General features: G+C 43.6%; 1 protein-coding gene across 6 annotated transcripts in view; it reads left to right on the forward strand.

Moving 5' to 3' along the window:
• Window positions 1-22,949, forward strand: part of DNAJC4 (DnaJ heat shock protein family (Hsp40) member C4) — a 314,429-nt gene that overhangs the window by 236,361 nt on the left and 55,119 nt on the right. For all 6 annotated transcript variants that reach the window (XM_030218845.1, XM_030218850.1, XM_030218847.1 and 3 more), the window contains one exon: window positions 22,432-22,605. In XM_030218845.1, the coding sequence (XP_030074705.1) occupies window positions 22,432-22,605 (174 nt within the window). The remainder of the gene's footprint in view (window positions 1-22,431; window positions 22,606-22,949) is intronic.

Below are 22,949 nucleotides of genomic sequence, written 5' to 3' on the forward strand. Positions count from 1 at the left end.
AGGGGTTCCGATTTTTGAGAGGCAAATTTTAGTACATGCCCCCAGCCATGCCCCACTGAGCCCTGGCTCCACCCACTATACCGCATGGCTCTGCCCCCTGGCATACCTCAATCCCATGACCATTCCAGAAAATATTTTATTTACACCAGTGACAGCAGGGATGGGTAAGAGGAAGTGTTTTAGTTCACTTTACTACATCCCCTATCCAGCATCTATTCCCCCCAGGGACATAACTGTGAGGGGGCCTCTCCCCCCCCCCCCCACCCCACTTTGAGCTTAAGACCACTCCAAAATTGTGGCACTGGTTGAATTGCTGGTGGAACTGGCCAAGCCCCACTAGTTGAACAGGTCCACTGTATGAGCCTCCTACTGTGCTGTTTGAGCAGTGCAGCAGTTGGCTACTTGCTTCAGCCGCCAATGCTGGCCCTCTTGCAGATGCTCAGTTCAGGCACTTGAAAATGGAAAACAAGTTGATACCTTTTTATTGGACTAACCTAATACCTTTTTCAATTAGCTTTTAAAGGCCAAAACCTCCTTCCTCAGGTCAGGTCAAGACAGTATACTGTTCCTATGGTATCCTCTCTTGACCTGAAGAAGGAAGTGTTGGTCTCTGAAGGCTAATCAAAAATGTATTAAAAGCAATCGAATATAAAGGTATTACCTTATTTTCTCTATTATGTTTTATTTGCATTTATTAACCTATACTAACACAGCTACCACAGTACTTTATCCAAAATTCAAAATAAAACTATTTTCTGTACCTTTGTTCAGGGCCGTGCCTAGGGTCTCTGGCGCCCCCCTGCAGACTAAGAAAAACAACGAAAATGGCGGTGGCGCCCCTCCCCCGTGAAAATGATCGCTCACCACTTGCCACACTGTTAGGAATTGTCAGCAATATTCTTAGAACAAATTGCTATACATTGCAAATAAGATAGCAGATGTAATTCTCAAAGTGGACATATTCCAAATACTAAAATGAAAATAAAATGATTTTTTTCTACCTTTGTTGTCTGGTGACTTGCTTTTTTCTGATCATGCTGGCCCAGTATCTCATTCTGCTGCTGTCTGTCCTCTTAACGACTCGTTTCCAGGGCTTCCTTTCCATTTATTTCTTTTCCTTTCCTCCTTTCTTCTTCATTTCTGGTCCTCAGCTTCTGCCTATTTTCTTCATCCATGTGCAGTTTTTCTCCTCTCTTCCTTTTCCTTCATCTCTCTTCCCTCCCCTCTATGTCCACCAATTTCTCCTCTCTCCCTGAGCCCTGCCCTCCCCTCCATGCTCCTCTCTCCCCTGCCCCTCCATTCATCCCTATCCGGCAATTCCCCTCTCTCCCTGAGGCCTGCCCTGCAATCCATATCCATCCATGCCCATCTGTCCCCTGCCCCCTCCATTCATCCCTATCCAGCAATTCCCCTCTCTCCCTGAGCCCTGCCCTCCAATCCATGCCCATCCATGCTCCTCTGTCACCTGCCCCCTCCATTCATCCCTATCCAGCAATTCCCCTCTCTCCCTGAGCCCTGCCCTGCAATCCATATCATCCATGCCCATCTGTCCCCTCCATTCATCCCTATCCAGCAATTCCCCTCTCTCCCTGAGCCCTGCCCTCCCAATCCATGCTCCTCTGTCCCCTGCCCCCTCCATTCATTCCCTTTCCAGCAATTTCCCTATCTCCTGAGCCCCTGCCCTCCCATCCATGCTCCTCTGTCCCCTCCATTCATCCCTAATTCCCTATCCAGCAATTCCCCTCTCTCCCTGAGCCCTGCCCCTCCCATCCATGCTCCTCTGTCACCCTCCATTAATCCCTATCCAGCAATTCTCCTCCTCTCCCCTTCCATGACCCCCCCCTCGCATCCATGCTTCTCTCTCCCCTGTCCTCCCGCTCCCATTATGTCCCAGTTGGCCTGGCCCGCCCTCTTCTCCCCTTCCCCTTCGCACCCCATGCTCGTCTCTCCCCTGCCCTCCCACTCCCATGTCCCAGTTGGCCTGGCCCGCCCCCTTCCCCCCCCCCCTTCGCATCCATTCTCCTCTCTCCCCTGCCCTCCCGCTCCCATTGTTCAACTGCCCGCCCTCTTCTCTCCCCCCAACATCCCTTTTCTTTTTTTTCTTTTTAAATTTACCTCCGTGGCAGTCCAGCAGCACAGCATCAGTGAAGGAGGCGGCGCTCCCGACGTCTCTAGCCTTCCCTTCGCTGTGTTCCGCCTTCTTCTGACGTCATTTCCTTGACGTCAGAAGAAGGTGGAACACAGCGAGGGGAAGGCTAGAGACGTCGGGAGCGCCGCCTCCTTCACTGATGCTGCGCTGCTGGACCGCCACGGAGGTAAATTTATAAAGAAAAAAAAAGAAAAGGAATTTTGGAGGGGGGGGGGGAGAAGAGGGCGGGCAGTTGAACAATGGGAGCGGGAGGGCGAGTAAGGTGAGCATGGTGTGGCGGCGCCCCCCAGAGGGTGGCGCTCCCCTGCCATGCTTACCCCGCTTACCGTGTTGGCACGGCCCTGCCTTTGTTGTCTGTCTGTTTACTTTTTCTAATTGTGTTGGTCCCAGTCTCTTGATTCTGCTTTCCTTCATCTTCTCTTAACTCTCTCACCAGTGTTTCCTTTCCATTTGTCATTTTCCCTCTCCTTTTTCTTTGTTTTCTTCAATTTATTTTTCAGCCTCTCTCTGTCCAGGCTTAATTCATTCTTACTATCCAGTCTTTAATTTCTCTTTTTACTTCATCTACTTATGGCTTTTCCAGTCTTTAATTTCTCTGTTTTTACTTCATCTACCTATGGTTTTTCATCCTTCTATACAGCGTTTCCTCTCTCTCCCTACCCTTTCATCAAGCGCATTCCCTCTTTTTCTCCCCATCCTTCCATCCAACATCTTCCACCTTTCTCTCCCCATCCTTATATCAAACATCTACCCTCTCTCCTAATCCTTCCATCCAGTGTCTCTCTATCTCTCTCTACCCTTTTTCCATTCAGCATGTCCCCTCTCTCTCCCTATTCTTCCAGTGTCTCTCCTCTTTATCTCCCTACCCTTCCATCCAGCGTCTTTCCTCTTTCTCTCCTGTCTTTCTCTCTCTCTCTCTCCATCCATCCATCCATGATCTCCCCATTTCTCCCCAGCAGCTTCTCTCTCTCCTGGCTTTTTCAGTGTCCCCTCTTTTTCTCCCCATCTTTCACTTATCTCTCTGTACCCCTCTTCCATCCAGCTCCCCACTCTTCTACCATTTTCTCCCCTCTTCTCTCTTTGAGCACCTTCTGCCTACCTCTCCGCAATGTTCCCTTTCCACCCAGCATCTGTTTCCTGGCCACTGCTGCTTCTTCCCATGAGCAGCAGCGGCTATGGCAAAACAACAAAAAATGCAAGCTGAGACCGCAGGAGCAGCCTTCAGGCATGTGCTGTTGTCTCTGCTGGTCCTCTGCCCCTGCTGACATCAACTCCCTATTCCAGGGGCAGTGGACCAGCAGAGCCGACAGTGCAGTGCATGCCTGAAGGCTGCTTCCGTGGCCCCACGCTTGCATTTTTTGTTGTTTTGCTGCGGCCGCTGCTGCTCATCTGGAGCAGCAGCAGTGGTGGAAGCCAGGAAGTGTCTCAGTGGGAGACTTTCCCACTTTAGCGGGAATGTGGGAGATGACCCACCAAAGCGGGCATCTCCCACTGAATGCGGGAGACTTGATGGTAAAATTATGTATCATACCTGATAATTTTCTTTCCATTAATCATAGCTGATCAATCCATAGACTGGTGGGTTGTGTCCATCTACCAGCAGGTGGAGATAGAGAGCAAACTTTTGCCTCCCTATATGTGGTCATGTGCTGCCGGAAACTCCTCAGTATGTCGATATCAAAGCTCCATCCGCAGGACTCAGCACTTAGAGAATTACACCCACAAAGGGACACTCTGCCCAGCTCACCACCGCCGAAACGGGGGAGGGGAATTAACCCAGCTCATCCCCACACAAGTGGGGGAGGGGAATCCGTCCAGCTCATCCCCGCGGAGTTTTTAATCCACAATAGGACATTTCCTCCTATCCCATGACCCTCCAATTTCCTCTGTAGCCTTTCATGAGGTACCTTGTCAAACGCCTATTGAAAATCCAGATACACAATATCAACCAGTTCCCCTTTGTCCACATGTTTGTTTACTCCTTCAAAGAATTGAAGTAAATTGGTCAGGCAAGATTTCCCCACACAAAAGCCATGCTGACTTGGTCTCAGTAATCCATGTCCTCGGATGTGCTCTGTAATTTTGTTTTTGATAATAGCCTCTACCATTTTCCCCGGCACCGACGTCAGACTCACCGGTCTGCACCGATAATTGGTACTTAACAACCCATTAGCGGCACTAATTGACTTTAATTAGAATTTACACGTACAGCTTTTTAGGTGTATACTATAATGCAATGCGTGTAAATTGTAATGTGCAGTCAAAAGGGGGCGTGGGCATGGAATGGGCAGGTTGTGGATGTTTCAAAAAACTATGCGCACTTTTATGGAATATACCTAATGTGCGCCTAACTTAGGCGCAGGTATTTAGGCCTGGTTTTAGATGGCCTAAATGGTTGCGCCTAAAGTTTTGTCGCAGTAACGGCACGCGTGAGCATATTCTATAAAATACACCAAACTTTAGGCATAGTTTATAGAATCACGCTAATCGTGTGGTTTTTCTGCACCAATTTTTAAGGCACAATTTATAGAATTTGGCCCATTGCCTATAAAATATACCTATAAAATAGGTGCAACATGTTTTCCTATTTATTAATTTATTTACATTGCTTAATCGCATACATCCATATAACCTCATAGTGATTTAGAAAAAAAAACACTTATATGAGGAATTAAAACAAGTAAACCATAAACCACTTACTAATAATAATACAATAAAACATGAAATAAAACTAAAACTAAACAAACAGAAACACAGGTTTCCATACCACACATATTCTAACTACAAATACTATAAGTGTTCATAGACTAGGCACCTTGTTATAAAGTTAGCCTCCCTGTGCCTTTATGTCTTCGATACATCACTTTCAGAAAAACTATTCATGAAATTTCTCATAAAATAAAACTAGATCTTGATTTAATGGAAACCTGGGCCTCCGAATTTAAACTAAAGCTCAATATTTATTTATTTATTTATTTATTTATTTATTTATTTATTTTATTGCATTTGTATCCCACATTATCCCACCTCTTTGCAGGCTCAATGTGGCTTACAATTCATCGTGGATACTGGAAATAGTGAAGAATATACAATTGGTTTACAGAAAGTTTTGGGTACATGATGGTGAAATACATGAAATTGTCGAGCAAAAGACATTAAAGAACATAAAGAACGTTTCTGGATATTTTGAAGAATGTACAGTTACACGTGTTGATCTTTGTGATATATTTTGTCGAACAGATAAGTTTTCAGTAGTTTGCGGAAATTGGTCATTTCAGACCGTTTTCAGGTTGCGTGGCAGCGCGTTCCAGAGCTGTAGGCTTGTATAGGAAAAGGTTGATGCATGCATTAATTTGTATTTCAAGCCTTTACACTTGGGAGGATGAAGATTGAGGAATGTGCAAGAGGATTTGTTTGCGTTTCTGGGTGGTAGTTCTATTAGGTCTGACATGTAAGCTGGGGCGTCACCATGGATGATTTTATGGACCAAGGTACAGAGTTTGAACGTGATACATTCTTTGAGTGGGAGCCAGTGTAGTTTTTCGCGTAGAGAAAAAACTAAATTTCTGATTATTACTAACCCTTCTGATCATAATGCTTATAATTGTTTTTTTCATTGATGACACCCTGAAAATATTAGGTGTAGTCATAGATTGTCACTTAACATTCGAATCTTAGGTATCCTTGGTAGTAAAAAAAAAGTCTTTCAGACCCCTATAGAAACTGAAAAGAATCAGATCCTATTTCCCATCAGAAACACTCAGACTGTTAGTACAATCATTAGTTCTTACTCAGTTTGATTGGAGAGTGGCCAATGTAACGCCGATTTTTTAAAAAAGGTTCCAGGGGAGATCCGGGAAATTATAGACTGGTGAGTTTGACATCGGTGCCGGGGAAAATGGTAGAGGCTATTATCAAAAACAAAATTACAGAGCACATCCAAGGACATGGATTACTAAGACCAAGTCAGCACGGCTTTTGTGTGGGGAAATCTTGCCCGAGTGGCCTAGTGGTTAGGGTGGTGGACTTTGGTCCTGAGGAACTGAGTTTGATTCCCACTTCAGGCACAGGCAGCTCCTTGTGACTCTGGGCAAGTCACTTAACCCTCCATTGCCCCAGGTTCAAATAAGTAACTGTATACAATATATAAGCCGCATTGAGCCTGCCATGAGTGGGAAAGCGCGGGGTACAAATGTAACAAAAAATAAACAAACATGAGGACAAAAGGGAGCTGGTTCATATTGTGTATCTGGATTTTCAAAAGGCATTTGACAAGGTACCTTATGAAAGGCTACAGAGGAAATTGGAGGGTCATGGGATAGGAGGAAATGTCCTATTGTGGATTAAAAACTGGTTGAAGGATAGGAAACAGAGAGTGGGGTTAAATGGGCAGTATTCACAATGGAGAAGGGTAGTTAGTGGGGTTCCTCAGGGCTCTGTGCTAGGACCGCTGCTTTTTAATATATTTATAAATGATTTAGAGATGGTAGTAACTAGCGAGGTAATTAAATTTGCTGATGACACAAATTTATTCAAAGTCGTTAACTCGCGACAGGATTGTGAAAAATTACAGAAGGACCTTACGAGACTGGGAGACTGGGCGGCTAAATGGCAGATGACGTTTAATGTGAGCAAGTGCAAGGTGATGCATGTGGGAAAAAAAGAACCCGAATTATAGGTATGTCATGCAAGGTTCCACATTAGGAGTTACGGACCAAGAACGGGTTCTGGGTGTCGTCGTTGATAATACACTTAAACCTTCTGCTTAGTGTGCTGCTGCGGCTAGGAAAGCGAATAGAATGTTGGATATTATTAGGAAAGGTATGGAAAACAGGTGTGAGGATGTTATAATGCCGTTGTATTGCTCCATAGTGCGACCGCACCTTGAGTATTGTGTTCAATTCTGGTCGCCGCATCTCAAGAAAGATATAGTAGAATTGGAAAAGGTGCAGCGAAGGGCGACTAAAATGATAGCGGGGATGGGATGACTTCCCTATGAAGAAAGGGAAGGAGGCTAGGGCTTTTCAGCTTGGAGAAGAGACGGCTGAGGGGAGACATGATAGAGGTATATAAAATAATGAGTGGAGTGGAACAGGTGGATGTGAAGAGTCTGTTCACGCTTTCCAAAAATACTAGGACTAAGGGGCATGCGATGAAACTACAGTGTAGTAAATTTAAAACAAATTGGAGAAATTTTTTCTTCACCCAACGCATAATTAAACTCTGGAATTCGTTGCCAGAGAACGTGGTAAAGGCGGTTAGCTTACCAGAGTTTAAAAAGGAGTTAGACGGTTTCCTAAAGGACAAGTCCATAAACCACTACTAAATGGACTTGGGAGAAATCCACAACTCCAGGAATAACATGTATAGAATGTTTGTACGTTTGGGAAGCTTGCCAGGTGCCCTTGGCCTGGATTGGCCACTGTCGTGGACAGGATGGACCCTTGGTCTTTTCCCAGTGTGGCATTACTTATGTACTTATACATTCAAATTTTTCTACACCAGTTCAAACTTTGCACAGCTTTTGCTGTCAATTTTCCCTGGCCTGGTCTCTAATTTCTGATGCCATGCAGGGCAAGCAAATTGGTCAGGCCGTGGCTTCAGTGGCCTATCTGATTCTGCAGATTCTGCATGGATTTATCATACCCTTGAGAAGAAATCAGCAATACAGCAGGCAGCAAATAAAGCCCCCAAGATTATAGAAGAGTCAAGAAAAAGGTGTTCCTGGGTCAGAACTTCATTCTAGGTAAGGCCAATGACTGGAGACCCTGATAAGAAAGAAAAGGAATAGCTGGGGACAGGGGAGGATGGATAGAAAAGAGGAGACAAAGTACAAAAGATCAGAGCAGGAGGCCCTACTGGGGAGCCAGATCTGCTTTCTGAAGGTCTTACTGGTTGTGATGAACCAGATGAATCTGAAGCTTGTAGGGGAAAGTCAAGGACTGATGACTTGAAAGGATAACATATGAGATATAGGGAACCTTTAAAGGCTCATTTTCAAAGCACACAGACTTAAAAAGTTGAAACAGCATTTTGTATGCTCTTTTCTGTGATTGTACATTATCATGTTTTTGTACTTTTGGTTAACTTGTTTTTGTGTGTGTATTTTTGTACTTCACCCTGGATAAGGATGGATTAGAAATAAATTCAAATTCAAAAGGCTTCTGAATTCAAGAAGCAACAGTTGCCACACCATTCCATGGTGGTCAAATCTGCCCTCAAGAGAGCTAGGAGTTCTAGGACCCATGCCTCAGCACCTCAGGGCGAGATGCGAGAACTTTAGAGTCTTTTAGGCGGACGGTTTATCAGGGCTCTATGTTTGTGTCCCACATACAGTCCTATCAGATCTACGTGAGCATTTACATGCAGAACTTGGTGCGCAGTATAGCAGGGTTTGCATCCTCTCTGCCCTTAGAAAAGGCTGCAGAACTCTGTGTATTAATAGCCAAGCAGAAGAAGTGTTGAAAGCACTGGATCCAGGCAATCTGTGATGCTTTTGATGTGGTGTCCAGGGTTTCCGCTATAGGTATTGGCATGCGCAGACTTGCCTGGCTGTGTGTTTGAGACCTAGAACTAGCGGTTCAGGGAAAACTGGCAGATGTCCCTTACTAAGGTGACAATCCTTTTTGAGGACAAAGTGGAAGAGGTCGCTCTATGAAGTCCCTCTCTTGGCCCACTCCTTTTGCATCCTCCATCTCTCGAAGGTTCTCGGGTGGTGCCCAGAGAAGATTCTACTGCTCTCAAAGGTGTAGCATGCTCCTCTGGTCTTCCCTTCCCAGCAGTCCCAGGGCCCCTGCTCCAGACCTAGGCAGCAGTGGCCTCAGAAAACTTTTTGGACTTGAAGCGAGTTCCAGTCAGGAATATCAGCAGCCCTTGACCTGGATTGGCCACTGTCGGTGACAGGATGCTGGGCTAGATGGACCTTTGGTCTTTCCCAGTATGGCACTACTTATGTACTTATGTACTTATATTTGTAATCTATTAGTTAACATAGGATAGTAGTTCTTATATTTTTAAATATTTGTTTTATTTCTATAAGGTATTAGGTTGTTTAATATTGTCTATTTTATTGTGTATGTTTTGATTTTGTACCCTGCCTAGAATGATCAGATAGGGCAGGTAATACACTTTTAAATAACGTTAAGATAAAAATAAATTAAAAATAAAAGCCCAGCCAGTTCCCCAGTCAAAGCAAGGGATGAGCTTTTGACTGGCTCCAAAAGAGCATTACCACGATAAAAGTTTGATGTTTTTGGTAAGCCTGGTAGCAGGTGTTCTCCAAGGACAACAGGTCACATATTGCCACACCTGCCCTCCTTCCCTAGGAGTTGTGTTCCTTAAGCTTTTTTTTTTTTTTTTACTATACAGTTGATCCCATGTGCTCATGTTGGATGGGAAGGCACCCATGCATGCATGGTATGGCACTGCCAAAGGCTTCAGAAATTACTAGAATTCTGGGCAGCATCCGTGCCAGGCTCCATTGGATGATGTCACCCATATGTGTCAATATGAGGGGCATAATCGAATGGGGCGCCCAAGTTTTCCTGAGGGCGTCCTAGCAGGACGTCCCCACGAAGGGGCGGGGAAACCCGTATTATCGAAACAATATGGGCGGCCATCTTTCATTTTGATAATACGGTCGGGGACGCCCAAATCTCAACATTTAGGTCGACCTTAGAGATGGTCGTCCCCGGTTTTCGGCAATAATGGAAACTGAGGACGCCCATCTCAAAAACGGCCAAATCCAACTCATTTGGTCGTGGGAGGAGCCAGCATTCATAGTGCGCTGGTCCCCCTGACATGCCAGGACACCAACCGGGCACTCTAGGGGGCACTGCAGTGGACTAACTGATGCACTAACTGAATGGAAAAAGCCCTTCCCTTACCGATCCCTTAGTGATTTGGAAAGGAACGGGCATGCATGAAGGAAATCGCATGCAAATGAGCTGCTTGCTGTTAGCTCATTTGCACCCAATTTCCTTACTAAGGAGGGGAAGCCAGTGCAGAGCAGCCAGGCGTTATGCATGGCTGCTCTACGCATGCCAAAGACTTCAACCTTAAAAAAACACAACTCCAGGTGAAAACGTCCAAGTGCTTGTCAGGGACGTCTTTTTTTTTTTTAGTATGGGTGAAGGACGTCCAAGTGTTAGGTGCCTTCGCTATGCCTCCGTCCCTGCAATGGGCAGTTGAGGATGTCCAAAATGTGGATGTTTCTGTGAGAAGGATGTCCATGCCTTTGCTATGCCTCTGACACTCCCTTTATTTATTTATTTGGATTTTGGATCACAAGTAGCAGTAGTGGGATTTGAAACAGCCACCTCTGGATTGCAAGACCAGTGCTCTAACCACTAGGCCACTCCTCCACTCCACTCCTTTGAAATTTGGCCGTCCCTGTGTGGGAGGGGGGGGGGCAGTTCAGGACATCCAAAATGTTTCAAAGAAGGACGTCCACACCTTCGCTATGCCTCCGTTGACACACACACACACCTCCCCCCCAGGGACCTGCATACTACTGCGATGGACCTGAGTATGGTATTTGAGGCTGGCAAAAAAAGTTTTAAAGTTGTTTTTTTCAGGGTGGGAGGGGGTTAGTCACCACTGGGGGAGTCAGGGGAGGTCATCCCTGGTTCCCTCCGGTGGTCATCTGGTCAGTTCAGGCACCTTTTTGAGGCTTGGTCGTAACAAAAAATGGACCAAGTAAAGTCGGCCAAGTGCTCGTCAGGGACGCCCTTTTTTTTCCATTATCGCTCGAGGACGCCCATCTGTTAGGCACGCTCCAGTCCCGCCTTCGCTATGCCTCCGACACGCCCCTGGGAACTTTGGTCGTCCCCGCGACGGGAAGCAGTTGGGGACACCCAATATCAGCTTTCGATTATGCCGATTTGGGTGACCCTGAGAGAAGGATGCCCATCTCCCGATTTGTGTCGAAAGATGGGCGCTCTTCTCTTTCGAAAATAAGCCTGTATGTGTCCTGCTCTCCTGAGAGAACATCTGCAACAGGTGAGTAACTTCACTTTATTTTCATTCCTTTCCAAATAATTCCTAGCATTCAGTTTACTTTTTTGACTCCTAATACTAAACCTAGCATTATGTTTGGATTGTTTGGACTTATTCATATTCAATTTCATCTTTCCATTTAGATGTTTAGTCTCCAGTCTTATAAGGTCCTTCTGCAATTCTCACATTCTGCTTCTGATCTCACAACTTTGAACTATTTTGTGTCTTCTTTGATCCATCCCAGTTGTTATTTCCTTTTCCAGATCATTTATAAATATGTTAAAAAGAACTGGTGTAGATCCCTGGGGCACTTCACTATTCACCTTTCTCCACTGAGAAAATTGATCATTTAGCGCTACTCTGTTTTCTATCCTTTAACCAGTTACAAGTCTATAATGCGACACTGCTTCCTCTGTCATGACTGTTTAACCCCAGGAGACTTATGAGTGGCTTTGTCAGTTGCCTTATGAAAATCCAATTACACAATATCAACTGGCTCATCCTTCTCCATATGTTTAGTAACCCCTTCAAAGATTATCTAACATATTGCTAAGACAAGACCTCCCTCTGCTAAATCCATGTTGGCTCTGACCCATCAAGATATGTCTATCCATATGTTCAGTAACTTTTTTCTCAGAGGACAAGCAGTATAGCACAACATGGGTGATGTCACCAGTGGAGCCTCTGGAGGAAGCTATTCCAGCCACATCACCATACATGTGCATCATTGCTTGCCTACCCCTGTCATACAGGACCACTTCAGTTTATGTCCTTCCATAGAGCCACTTTACCAGAGCACATGTCAAAACTTATTTTTCACTCAATTTTGCAACTTTTTGTCAGTTTTTCTGCTTAAGTACTCTTGCTGAAAAAACTAAAAACACAATCTAGGAAACTGGAATGTGCATGGAAAAACACTCAACGCATGGAAACAACTAAAAAGGAAATACAAATATGCAATAAGACAGACCAAAAGGTCGTACTACAAAACCAAAATTGGGCCGGACTACAAAAACACAAAGAAACTATACCATTTCGTGAACAAACTACTAGACACAACGCCGGTCACCACAACCAACACTGACATCCCATCAGCAGACATCCTCGCTAAATATTTCAATGAAAAAATCGTAAACCTACGCAAAACCCTACCTCAGAACAACATGGACATAGAAAACTTCATTAATGGTCTAGACCCAACCCCTGGTGAATACCCTGCTGAACGAATATGGTCCAATTTTGCCTTCCTCAGCACCAACACAGTCACCCAAGCGATAAAACAATACTCCAACAGCAATTGTCAACTGGACACCTGCCCTAGCTACCTAATATGATCTGCCCCCCACCGCTTCATAATAGACCTTACATCCCACTTAAATGTCATGCTTCAACAGAGTATCTACCCTAAAGAAAAAAGGCAACATCCTGCTCACCCCAATACCAAAAGACACCAAGAAAAAAACGAACGGCACTACCAACTACCGCCCAGTAGCATCTATCCCATTAGTAGTCAAACTAATGGAAGGACTGGTGACCAAACAACTCAATGACTACATACACAAATTCACTATACTACATGAGTCACAATCAGGATTTCGACCCCTACACAGCACCGAAACAGTACTACTCACTCTCCTAAACAAATTCAAGCAGGAAATAGCAATAGGCAAGAGCATTCTCCTCCTTCAGTTTAGCTATAATAATCTTATTCATGACATCTTTTATCCAAGCCTGCTCTTTTTTGGCCTTCCTTCTGCCTCTTCTAATACATGGACTACAATCGGTCTGGGCACCCAAGATGGTGTTTTGAACAGCATTCATGCCTGATGTCTTTGCAGCTGTGCCTTTTATGTTTTAAAAAAAAATCATTTTCTTCGCTTTATCATTGCCTGCCTTTTGAAAGTCAAATACTAGTGCAGTAGATTTCCTTAGCGTCCCTCCTCCAGTTATTAAGTCAGTGTTACTTCTCACACCAAATCCTATATTCCATTAAGGACTAGGTCAGAAAGAGCTCCCCTCTTGTTGGTTTCTGAGCTAACTTCTCTGTGAGGCAGTTATTTATTTAATCTAGGAACTGTGCATTTACTGAGCCAATATTGGGGTTATTATTTTTATTCAAATAAGTCATGGAAATAGTAGATTTCCAGTACTGAAAATGTTAGTTTTCAAGGTTTATTGAATGTTATGAGATTTTTATAAATGGCCAGTGATTAGATTAATAATATACCTCTTACTCCTGTTGTACTACAGGTATGAGCATTGTTAAACAGAGGTCTTTTTCTTCTTTTTTGCATTTTTCACTGGTTTTAGTGTGTTTAAAAGGTTATTGCCATATATATTATAGTTAGATTTTTTTATGGCAATGTGTACTAGTGACTTAGTTTTTGTCATTATTTCTGCCATCTTTTTTTGTGGTTTTTTTTTTTTTGGGGGGGGGGGTTCCTAATTGAAATCACCCATTGTGTTCCCCAATTTGTTAGATTCCCTAATTTCTGTCAACATTTCATTTGGCTGTTCATTCTAGCTAGGTGGACAATAGAATACCCCCCACCACTATTCTCTTTCCCTTCGCACATATTCTGTTTGACTCGTTGTCCTGCACCAATTTGATCTGCTCTATCATTGTACTTTGGTGTCACAGTGTTCCATTGGTTGTCTTCCTTCCACCAAGTTCCTGAAATGCCTCATATCTATCTCTTCATTCAGTTTATTTATAATTTTTTATATACCACCTTGAAGTCTGAAAGCTATCAAAGTATATTCAGGTACAGGAAGTATTTTTCTGTCCTTGGAGAGCTTGCAATCTAAGTTTGTACTTGAGGCAATGGAGGGTTAAACGTCTTGCCAAGATCACAAGCAGCTGCAGTGAAATTTGAACCGGGTTCCCCTGGTACCTAGCTTGCTGCTTTAACCATTAAGGTATTCCTCTTCTCTAATTCTTCCATCTTATTTTTTAGACTAATATCATTTGTATACAGATATTTCTAATTATGTTTTTTGTTTACATTTGTAACCTGCTTAGCTGTTACAAATGTAATAGAAAATGATCCCCAATGGATCCAAATGGAGTGGAGGAGTGGCCTAGTGGTTAGAGTGGTGGACTTGGGTTCTGGGGAACTGGGTTCGATTCCCACTGCAGGCACAGGCAGCTCCTTGTGACTCTGGGCAAGTCACTTAACGTACAAACATTCTATACATGTTATTCCTGGAATTGTGGATGTTTCCCAAGTCCATTTAGTAGCGGTTTATGGACATGTCCTTTAGGAAACCGTCCAACCCCTTTTTAAACTCTGCTAAGCTAACCGCCTTCACCACTTTCTCCGGCAACGAATTCCAGAGTTTAATTATACGTTGGGTGAAGAAAAATTTTCTCCGATTTGTTTTAAATTTATTACACTGTAGTTTCATCGCATGGCCCCTAGTCCTAGTATTTTTGGAAAGCATGAACAGACGCTTCACATCCACCTGTTCCACTCCACTCATTTTTTATATACCTCTATCATGTCTCCCCTCAGCCGTCTCTTCTCCAAGCTGAATAGCCCTAGCCTCCTTAATCTTTCTTCATAGGGAAGTCGTCCCATCCCCGCTATCATTTTAGTCGCTCTTCGCTGCACCTTTTCCAATTCTACTATATCTTTCTTGAGATGCGGCGACCAGAATTGAACACAATACTCAAGGTGCGGTCGCAATGGAGCGATACAACGGCATTATAACATCCTCACACCTGTTTTCCATACCTTTCCTAATAATACCCAACATTCTATTCGCTTTCCTAGCCGCAGCAGCACACTGAGCATAAGGTTTCAGCGTATTATCGACGACGACACCCAGATCCCTTTCTTGGTCCGTAACTCCTAACGTGGAACCTTGCATGACGTAGCTATAATTCGGGTTCTTTTTTCCCACATGCATCACCTTGCACTTGCTCACATTAAACGTCATCTGCCATTTAGCCGCCCAGTCTCCCAGTCTCGTAAGGTCCTCTTGTAATTTTTCACAGTCCTGTCGCGATTTAACAACTTTGAATTACTTTGTGTCATCAGCAAATTTAATTACCTCGCTAGTTACTCCCATCTCTATATCATTTATAAATATATTAAAAAGCAGCGGTCCTAGCATAGACCCCTGAGGAACCCCACTAACTACCCTTCTCCATTGTGAATACTGACCATTTAACCCCACTCTCTGTTTCCTATCCTTCAACCAGTTTTTAATCCACAATAGGACATTTCCTCCTATCCCATGACCCTCCAATTTCCTCTGTAGCCTTTCATGAGGTACCTTGTCAAACGCCTATTGAAAATCCAGATACACAATATCAACCGGTTCCCCTTTGTCCACATGTTTGTTTACTCCTTCAAAGAATTGAAGTAAATTGGTCAGGCAAGATTTCCCCACACAAAAGCTGTGCTGACTTGGTCTCAGTAATCCATGACCTCGGATGTGCTCTTTAATTTTGTTTTTAATAATAGCCTCTACTATTTTCCCCGGCTCTGACGTCAGACTCACCGGTCTATAATTTCCCGGATCTCCCCTGGAGCCTTTTTTAAAAATCGGCGTTACATTGGCCACCCTCCAATCTTCCGGTACCACGCTCGATTTTAAGGATAAGTTGCATATCACTAGCAGTAGCTCCGCAAGCTCATTTTTCAGTTCTATCAGTACTCTAGGATGAATACCATCCGGTCCAGGAGATTTGCTACTCTTCAGTTTGCTGAACTGCCCCATTACGTCCTCCAGGTTTACCGTGAAGTCAGTAAGTTTCTCCGACTCGTCGACTCCATCGGTCCCCTTCCCCCTCTGATGTTACTTCCTGTTCTGGGGCAGGGGACCGGCTGAGCCGACAGCTGCATGACTGCTCTGTGCATCCCTTTTCTAGGAGGAAGAGTGGTGGGGGTGATGTGCTTTGGGGGGGAAGGTGATGCGCTTTGGGGTGGGGCTGGGGTGTGACATGCCTCAGGGGGGGTGATGTGTCTGTGGGGGTGTGATGCGCCTTGGGGGGAGGGCTCAGTGACAACCCACCCTGGGTAGCAAGCACACTAGGTACACCACTGGCTATCTCCATGCTTAATGACTGAATTGCCCAACTACAACAGCTTTTCTAATGCTTCTCTCCTGGGTACATGCTTGTAGAGGCACATCCAGGAGAGTATATTGCATCCATTGGAGGGAGGTCCTTGCTACAGGATTATTTCCTGGCACACCAAGGGGATGCTGTCCAGTCAGTTGACCTTGCTCTTCTATGACTGCACAGCAACTGTCAGACTGGTGGGACTTCTCTACTATGCACCTGAAAGTCTGTCTGCCTTAGCTCCTCCAAATATGCAGATTGGTTAGCCCCCATCTCACTGCTGGACTTCTGCCTGCATCTCAGTATTGGTAACTCCCCCCCCCCCCCCCCCCCCCACTTTTACAAAGCTGTGCTAGTGGCTGCCGGTGCGGTAATGCCGACATAGCCCATTCATTTGAATGGGCTGTGTCGGCATTACTGTGTGGCTTTGTAAAACGGGGGAGGGGGTAGCTATTATTTAAAGTTACTAATGGAGTAGGGATACTTCTATAAAGTCCCTTAAGCTGATTTAGGTATATTGTATGCTTCAAAGCTTTTGTAAAATACTGGGAAAATTGTGAACATCCGAGGCTTTTAGTTTGTGCTTCCAAATTTTATATAAACTGTAGTGTAATCACTTCTTCTAGGCTTTTTCTAGTTTATTATTTTATCTAGCCTCCCTCCCTTTTAAATTAAATACTACAGCTGTAGTTTTCCTTAGTGTCCTTCCAGTAACTATGACGGATTTGATGGTGTTATGGTCATTGCCAAGCTCCCCCACCACCATTATTACTCACACCATCTCCTTCTTTTCAGTAAGGACTAGATATAAAGTAGTTCCCCCTTCTCTTTGGTTCCAGGACCATCTGTTCAATGAAACAGTCATTTATGATATCTAGAAACCATACCTCCTTATATGTTCTCATAAGACATTTATCACCTTGTTGGATGTTTGAGGGCCTGGTGACACTTTAGAGGCCATAATTTCTGACTAAGTACTCATTCCTGGTGATAAGAGCAGATCAGTGGCAGGGAATAAATTAACCACAAATTTGCCTGGAAGTTCAAGGAGACACAGACCTAACATGTCTAGTAATGGCAGTGTAATGATAGGAGCACAGCTGTTATCCTTACTAAACCCCCCATGACTAACTGCTTTCCAGTGCTGCTTATCGAATCGCTTCATTACATTTCTTGCACTGCCAACCATAGATTCCCAGAGCTCCCTCACCAGCTCCCATTACTGCCTTCCCTTTCTTTTGTCATGCTTTCTGCAGCTGAAATACTGTCTGTTTCTCAGATCAAAGGCAGAGCCTTTGGAAAACAAGAATTCAAAATTAATTGTAATGATGCAGATGGTTGGGGGGGGGGGAGGGTTGTCGTTTTATATTTAAACAAGTATTTAGCTGAATGAAATGCTGGTAGTCTGGAGGATGTTCTTGTGTTTTATCAAATGACTAGAAAAAAAATAACATCACATCATTTTGCATGCATAGACGTGAAAATCTTTGTCTAGGGACATCTGACTTCCTCTGATCATTAATCAGTTACCATAGATCAAAGGTTCTTAACCCAGTTCTTAGGACACATCAGGTCACTCTGGTTTTCAAGATGTCCACAATGAGTATGCATAAGATAGATTTGCATACAATGGAGGAAGTGCATAAAAATTTATCTCATGTATATTCATTGTAGGTATCCTGAAAACCTGATTGGTTGGGTGTGTCCTGAGGAGTGGGTTGAGTACCTCTGCCATACATACTCACATATAGGTTGGCTTCACTTATGTCACAACATAACTTCACCCCCATCTGATGATATACATATAGGTTGCTTGGTCAGCATCTCCCCTTCCTCTCTCTTGTGATGCATTGCCTGCTGGACAGAGGGTGGGATGCAGCAGCATGCCTGAGCACTGGCCTGTACAGAAAGGCCTTACACCAAGGTAGAAACAACTCTGGAGTACTGTATCCGCATGGGGAAGGGAGGGTGAGAAGATGCTGGTGGCTGCTGTCTACAGGACCAGGGAAGAGCATGCTAGATGAGATGTTGGACTCTGAGATGGGGGGGGGGGGGGGGGCGGGATAGAGAGGGGAAAGAGGAGTGCTGGATCTGGCATGGTAGATAGAAAGGGAAAGGGAAGTGCTGGATCCCGTTAGTAGATGCGTGTGTAGGTCGCCCCTCCCCAACATTTAACATTAGAGTTTGCACTAAATGTTGTAATCTATACACAAGTATGTACGGTATCTTTCCTGTACCCTTCTTTTCTTAGAAGTGCCTGTTCTACCTCTCCATAGTGTATAAGTTAGAGATATTCATAGTTAACAATGAATGGGACACAACCATACTGGGCAATAATCTTGTTAGGAAGGATAGAGGTGGTCGAAAAGGTGGTGGAGTAGCTCTGTATGTGAAAATCAATATTAAAATGGCTGATATTGAGGGGCCTGTGGAAAGAAAGAAGTGATATATATAGAGAAGCATCTGGTCATAGATATCCAAGGGGAGGTTGCTGTTGCTGGGAGATTTCAACCTGCTGGATGTGGATTGGAAAATCCCATCTGCAAAATCAGAAAGTAGTAGAGAGATTGTGGATACCTTTTGAAGTGCTCTGGTCAGGTAAATGGTGACAGAACCCACGAGGGAAGGGGTAATGCTGAATTTTGTACTCACAAATGGGGAAAGTGTAACATCCAGATGGGTTCCCACGTGAGTAGTGATCATCACACAGTGTGGTATGATATAAGAGCTGAAGGAGCACGCAGACTCACAAAACTCAGTCATGGATTTCAAATGAGGGAGTAAAATGAGGGAGTACTTGAAGAGAGAGCTGATGGGATAGGAGGGCATAAGAGAAATGGAAAGTCAGTGGTCCAAGCTGAAAGGAGGTATAAAAACAATAACAGTTCTTTATGTAAGAAGAGTAAACAAAAGTAAGAAAAGGAAACCGATATGGTTTTCTAAACAAGTGGCTGAAAATAAGGGCAAAAGAAGTAGCGTTTATGAATCATGAAATAAAAAAAGAACGCAAGAAGAGGAACACAGAAAAAAATAACAGATAAAACTGAAGGAAGCAAAGCGAGAAATATGGCTGGCAAAAGTTCAGGCAGCAGAACAAATGGCTAGAAAAAGAGTGGTAACAAGACCTTTTCAGGTACATAAGTTAATGGAGGAAGACTAGAAGTGGAATAACCGCTATGTGGAGAATGAGGAGGAAAAAATGGACATGCTATACAAACTTCTGTCTTCTCAGAAGAAAATGCTGGAGAAGGACCTCGATCGGCTAACAAAGATAAATACACAAATGGAGTAGATATTGCACCATTCATGGAAGAGAGTATTTATGAACAACTTGAAAAACTGAAATGGACAAAGCAAATAGAGCCAGATGGGATCCATCTCAGGATTTTGAGGGAGCTCAGAGAGGTTTTGGCAGGTCTTCTTAACGATTTGTTTAATAAATCCTTGAAGATGGGAGAGATTCCTCATGGTTGGAGAGAGTGAATGTGGTCCTCCTTCACAAAATCAGGACAGAGAAGAAGTAGGAAACTACAGGCCAGTAAACCTTACTTTGGTGGTTAGAAAGATAAGATAATAGAGGTGCTGCTGAAGAAAAGGATATTGAATTTCCTAGAATCCAATGGGTTACAAAATCTGAGGCAACATGGTTTTACCAAATAAAAATCAGCCAAACAAATTTGATTTTTTTATCTGACTGGGTGACCAGAAAATTGGATTGAGGACAACACACTAGATGTAGTCTACTTGGATTTCAGCAAAGTCTTTGACATGGTTCCTCATAGAAGGCTTATGAATAAACTCAGTGGACTGAAGTTAGGATCTAAAGTGGTGAACTGGATTGGAAACTGCTTGACTGACACATGACAGAGGGTGGTGGTAAATGGAATTTACTCAGAGGATAGAAAGGTAAGTGCCTCATGGATCAGTTCTGGGACCAATTCTATTTAATATATTTGTGAGTGACATTGCTGAAGGACTAAAAGGAAATTACCTTTTTGTGGAGGACATCAAGATTTGCAACAGAGTAGACAACATGAGGAGGAATCTACAAAAATTAGAAGAATGGTCCAGTGTTTGAACTTCTTCACATTAAATTTTAACTGCGCGAGGTATAGAAATCCAAAGGAACAGTATGCGCTAGGGGGCAAGAGGCTGGCAGGCACAGACCAGGAAAGGGACCTTGTGGTAATAGTGTTTGAAGATCTCAAGGCAGTAAAACAATGTGAGAAGGTGGTGGCCATAGCTAAAAGGATGCTAGGCTGCATAGAAACAGGCATAACTTGCAGAAGAGATGAGGCATTGATGCCCCTGTACAAACCGTTAGTGAGGCCCCACTTGGAATATTGTGTTCGGTTTTGGAGGAAGTAATGCTCCAAGAACATGAAAAGGCTTGAAGCAGTTCAGAGGAGTGTGACAAAATGGTACAGCAGACTTAGGAGTAACATCAGGAAATATTTTTTCATGGAGAGGGTAGTGGATGCCTGGAATGTCCTCCTAGTAGAGGTAATGGAGACGAAAACAGTTAAGATTCTTACTCTCACTTTCAAGGCTCTTCTGTCCTACTCTGTCATATCTTTCAGCCTTGGCTGTTTCATATGCCCCACCTAGGCTCTTACACTCTCTAAATGATTATTACTTACAGATTCCTTCTCCTAAGAAGGCCCTTCTAGACACCATTAGAAGTAGTAAATTTTATTACATTGCTCCTTCCTGTGGAATGCCTCCCCTTCCCAAGTTCACTTGGAATTTCTTATCCCAAATTTTGCTCAGCTCTAACGTCACATTTATTCCAGAAGGCCTTTGGTGTTGTAGCGGCAAAACAGTAAGAGAGAATGGAATCAAAGCATATCTGTTGAGTGTTATGATGGTCAAGAGTGGTGCTCATTCAGCAGTTCTAGTAGTTGGAAACTAAGGCCTATTCTGGACAGACTTCTATAGTATGTGTCCTGTGAATGTCAGATCAGGGTGGGCTGGAGTGGCTTGACGGCAATCTAGTAGTTGGGAAATAAGACCAGTGCTGGGCGGACTTCTATGGCTGAGTATTTTATATACATTAATATCATGTGCTATGCGTGAGGGTGCTCTGCATCTCAAAGGGAGAGTCTGCCCATCCATGCCATCTACTCTCTTTATCACTCCCTTAGGGATCCTATGTATGTGTCCCAAGCTCTCTTGAATTCAGATACTGTTTTCATCTCCACCACTTCCAGCGGGAGGCCGATCCACAAATTCACCACTCTGTCTGTATGTATTTCCTCAGGTTACTTCTGAGTCTATCCCCTTTCACCATCATCCTATGCTCCCCCGTTCCAGAGCTTCCTTTCAATTGAAAGTGAGTCACCTCCTGTGCATTTATGCCGCATACGTATTTAAATGTCTCTATAATATCTGCCCTCTCCCGCCTTTCTTCCAGTGTATACATATTGAGATCTTTAAGTCTATCCCCATACGTTTTAAAATGAAGACCACTGACCATGTTAGTAGCCGCCCTCTGGACTGAATCCATTCTGTTTATATTTTTTTGAAAGTGAAGTCTCCAGAATTGTACACAATGAATGACTATAATTTGCATGGAGTAGCAGGTGTGGCTCTGGCCACCTTGTAGACTGGCTGGACCATTTAGTTGTCTACCAGCTATCATTTACTATGTTACTATACAGAGAGTAAAGCTATAATAGTGCGCCTATATATAGATGGCTGTTCTATATAGGAAAGTAGGCACCAATTTTCCTCTACAGAATGTTGTGCAACAGTTGAAATATCTAAGTTCAAGGTTACATTTATTTGATTGTCTGCCTAGGGTCAAACCACCAAAGCGGATTACATACATTAATATTTAAATGAGAAATTAAAAAAAAAGTTACAATCTGATAGAAGTAGCAGAAAATATAGAACATAGAACGTCATGAAATATGCACCTATAATTTAGGCTCAAGCACTTATGACAGTAATAGAGCTGCTGGAGATATGCACATAACTTGTAGTATTTTTGTGTGATTCTACTCATGCTCCACCCAGACTTCGCCTCTGTATGTAAGATCAGCGTGTAAATGTTAGTACCAATTTTATAGAATCACCCCTATAATATATGCTCCCTCCTCTTGCCTTCCCTCTTTTGTTTCACAGCTTTCAGCCAACAGAGACAATGTAACTCTCAAGATTGTTCCATAGAAACATATTAATATTGCTTCTCATCTTTCTTCTTGTTTCACAGCTCTGAGACAGTGGAGAACATAAGGTACTGGCAACAGTTTTCTTCTCCTCCTTTCTCCTCTGTGGAATTTTCTCCTGCAGACAAAGAAAAGAAGCACAAAGGAAATAAAAGGCTGGTTTTGTACTGCATCCTAATTATGCTCGGCAGCCTAGTGGCTCATTACATCGGTTTCAGGTATGATTGCAAGGAAATTCCTACACTCCTTCGCCATGTCTGTTTCTCATAATGTATTGGAAGAAAATATTTTTTGCATATTTTTGTCCAAGGATAATTCACCACTAAAATGAAGGCCCAGCAAGCTATTGTTATGGTGATTTATTGCTATTTTCAAGACATGTCTTATAAAATAATAGGTAGAAGGCCTTAGGAACACCAGTGTTCAGAATGACTTGGGATGGTGATAATGACCCTGTGGTAATGTGGTCAAGGGTGTGGCATGGATTGGGCACAAACTCAGTCAGACATACAGGGCTTGCAAGAAAAAGAGAAAATATTTTATTTGACACACCATCAGGCTT

The sequence above is a fragment of the Microcaecilia unicolor genome, chromosome 11 (assembly GCF_901765095.1).
Source record: "Microcaecilia unicolor chromosome 11, aMicUni1.1, whole genome shotgun sequence".
Lineage (NCBI taxonomy): Eukaryota > Metazoa > Chordata > Amphibia > Gymnophiona > Siphonopidae > Microcaecilia > Microcaecilia unicolor.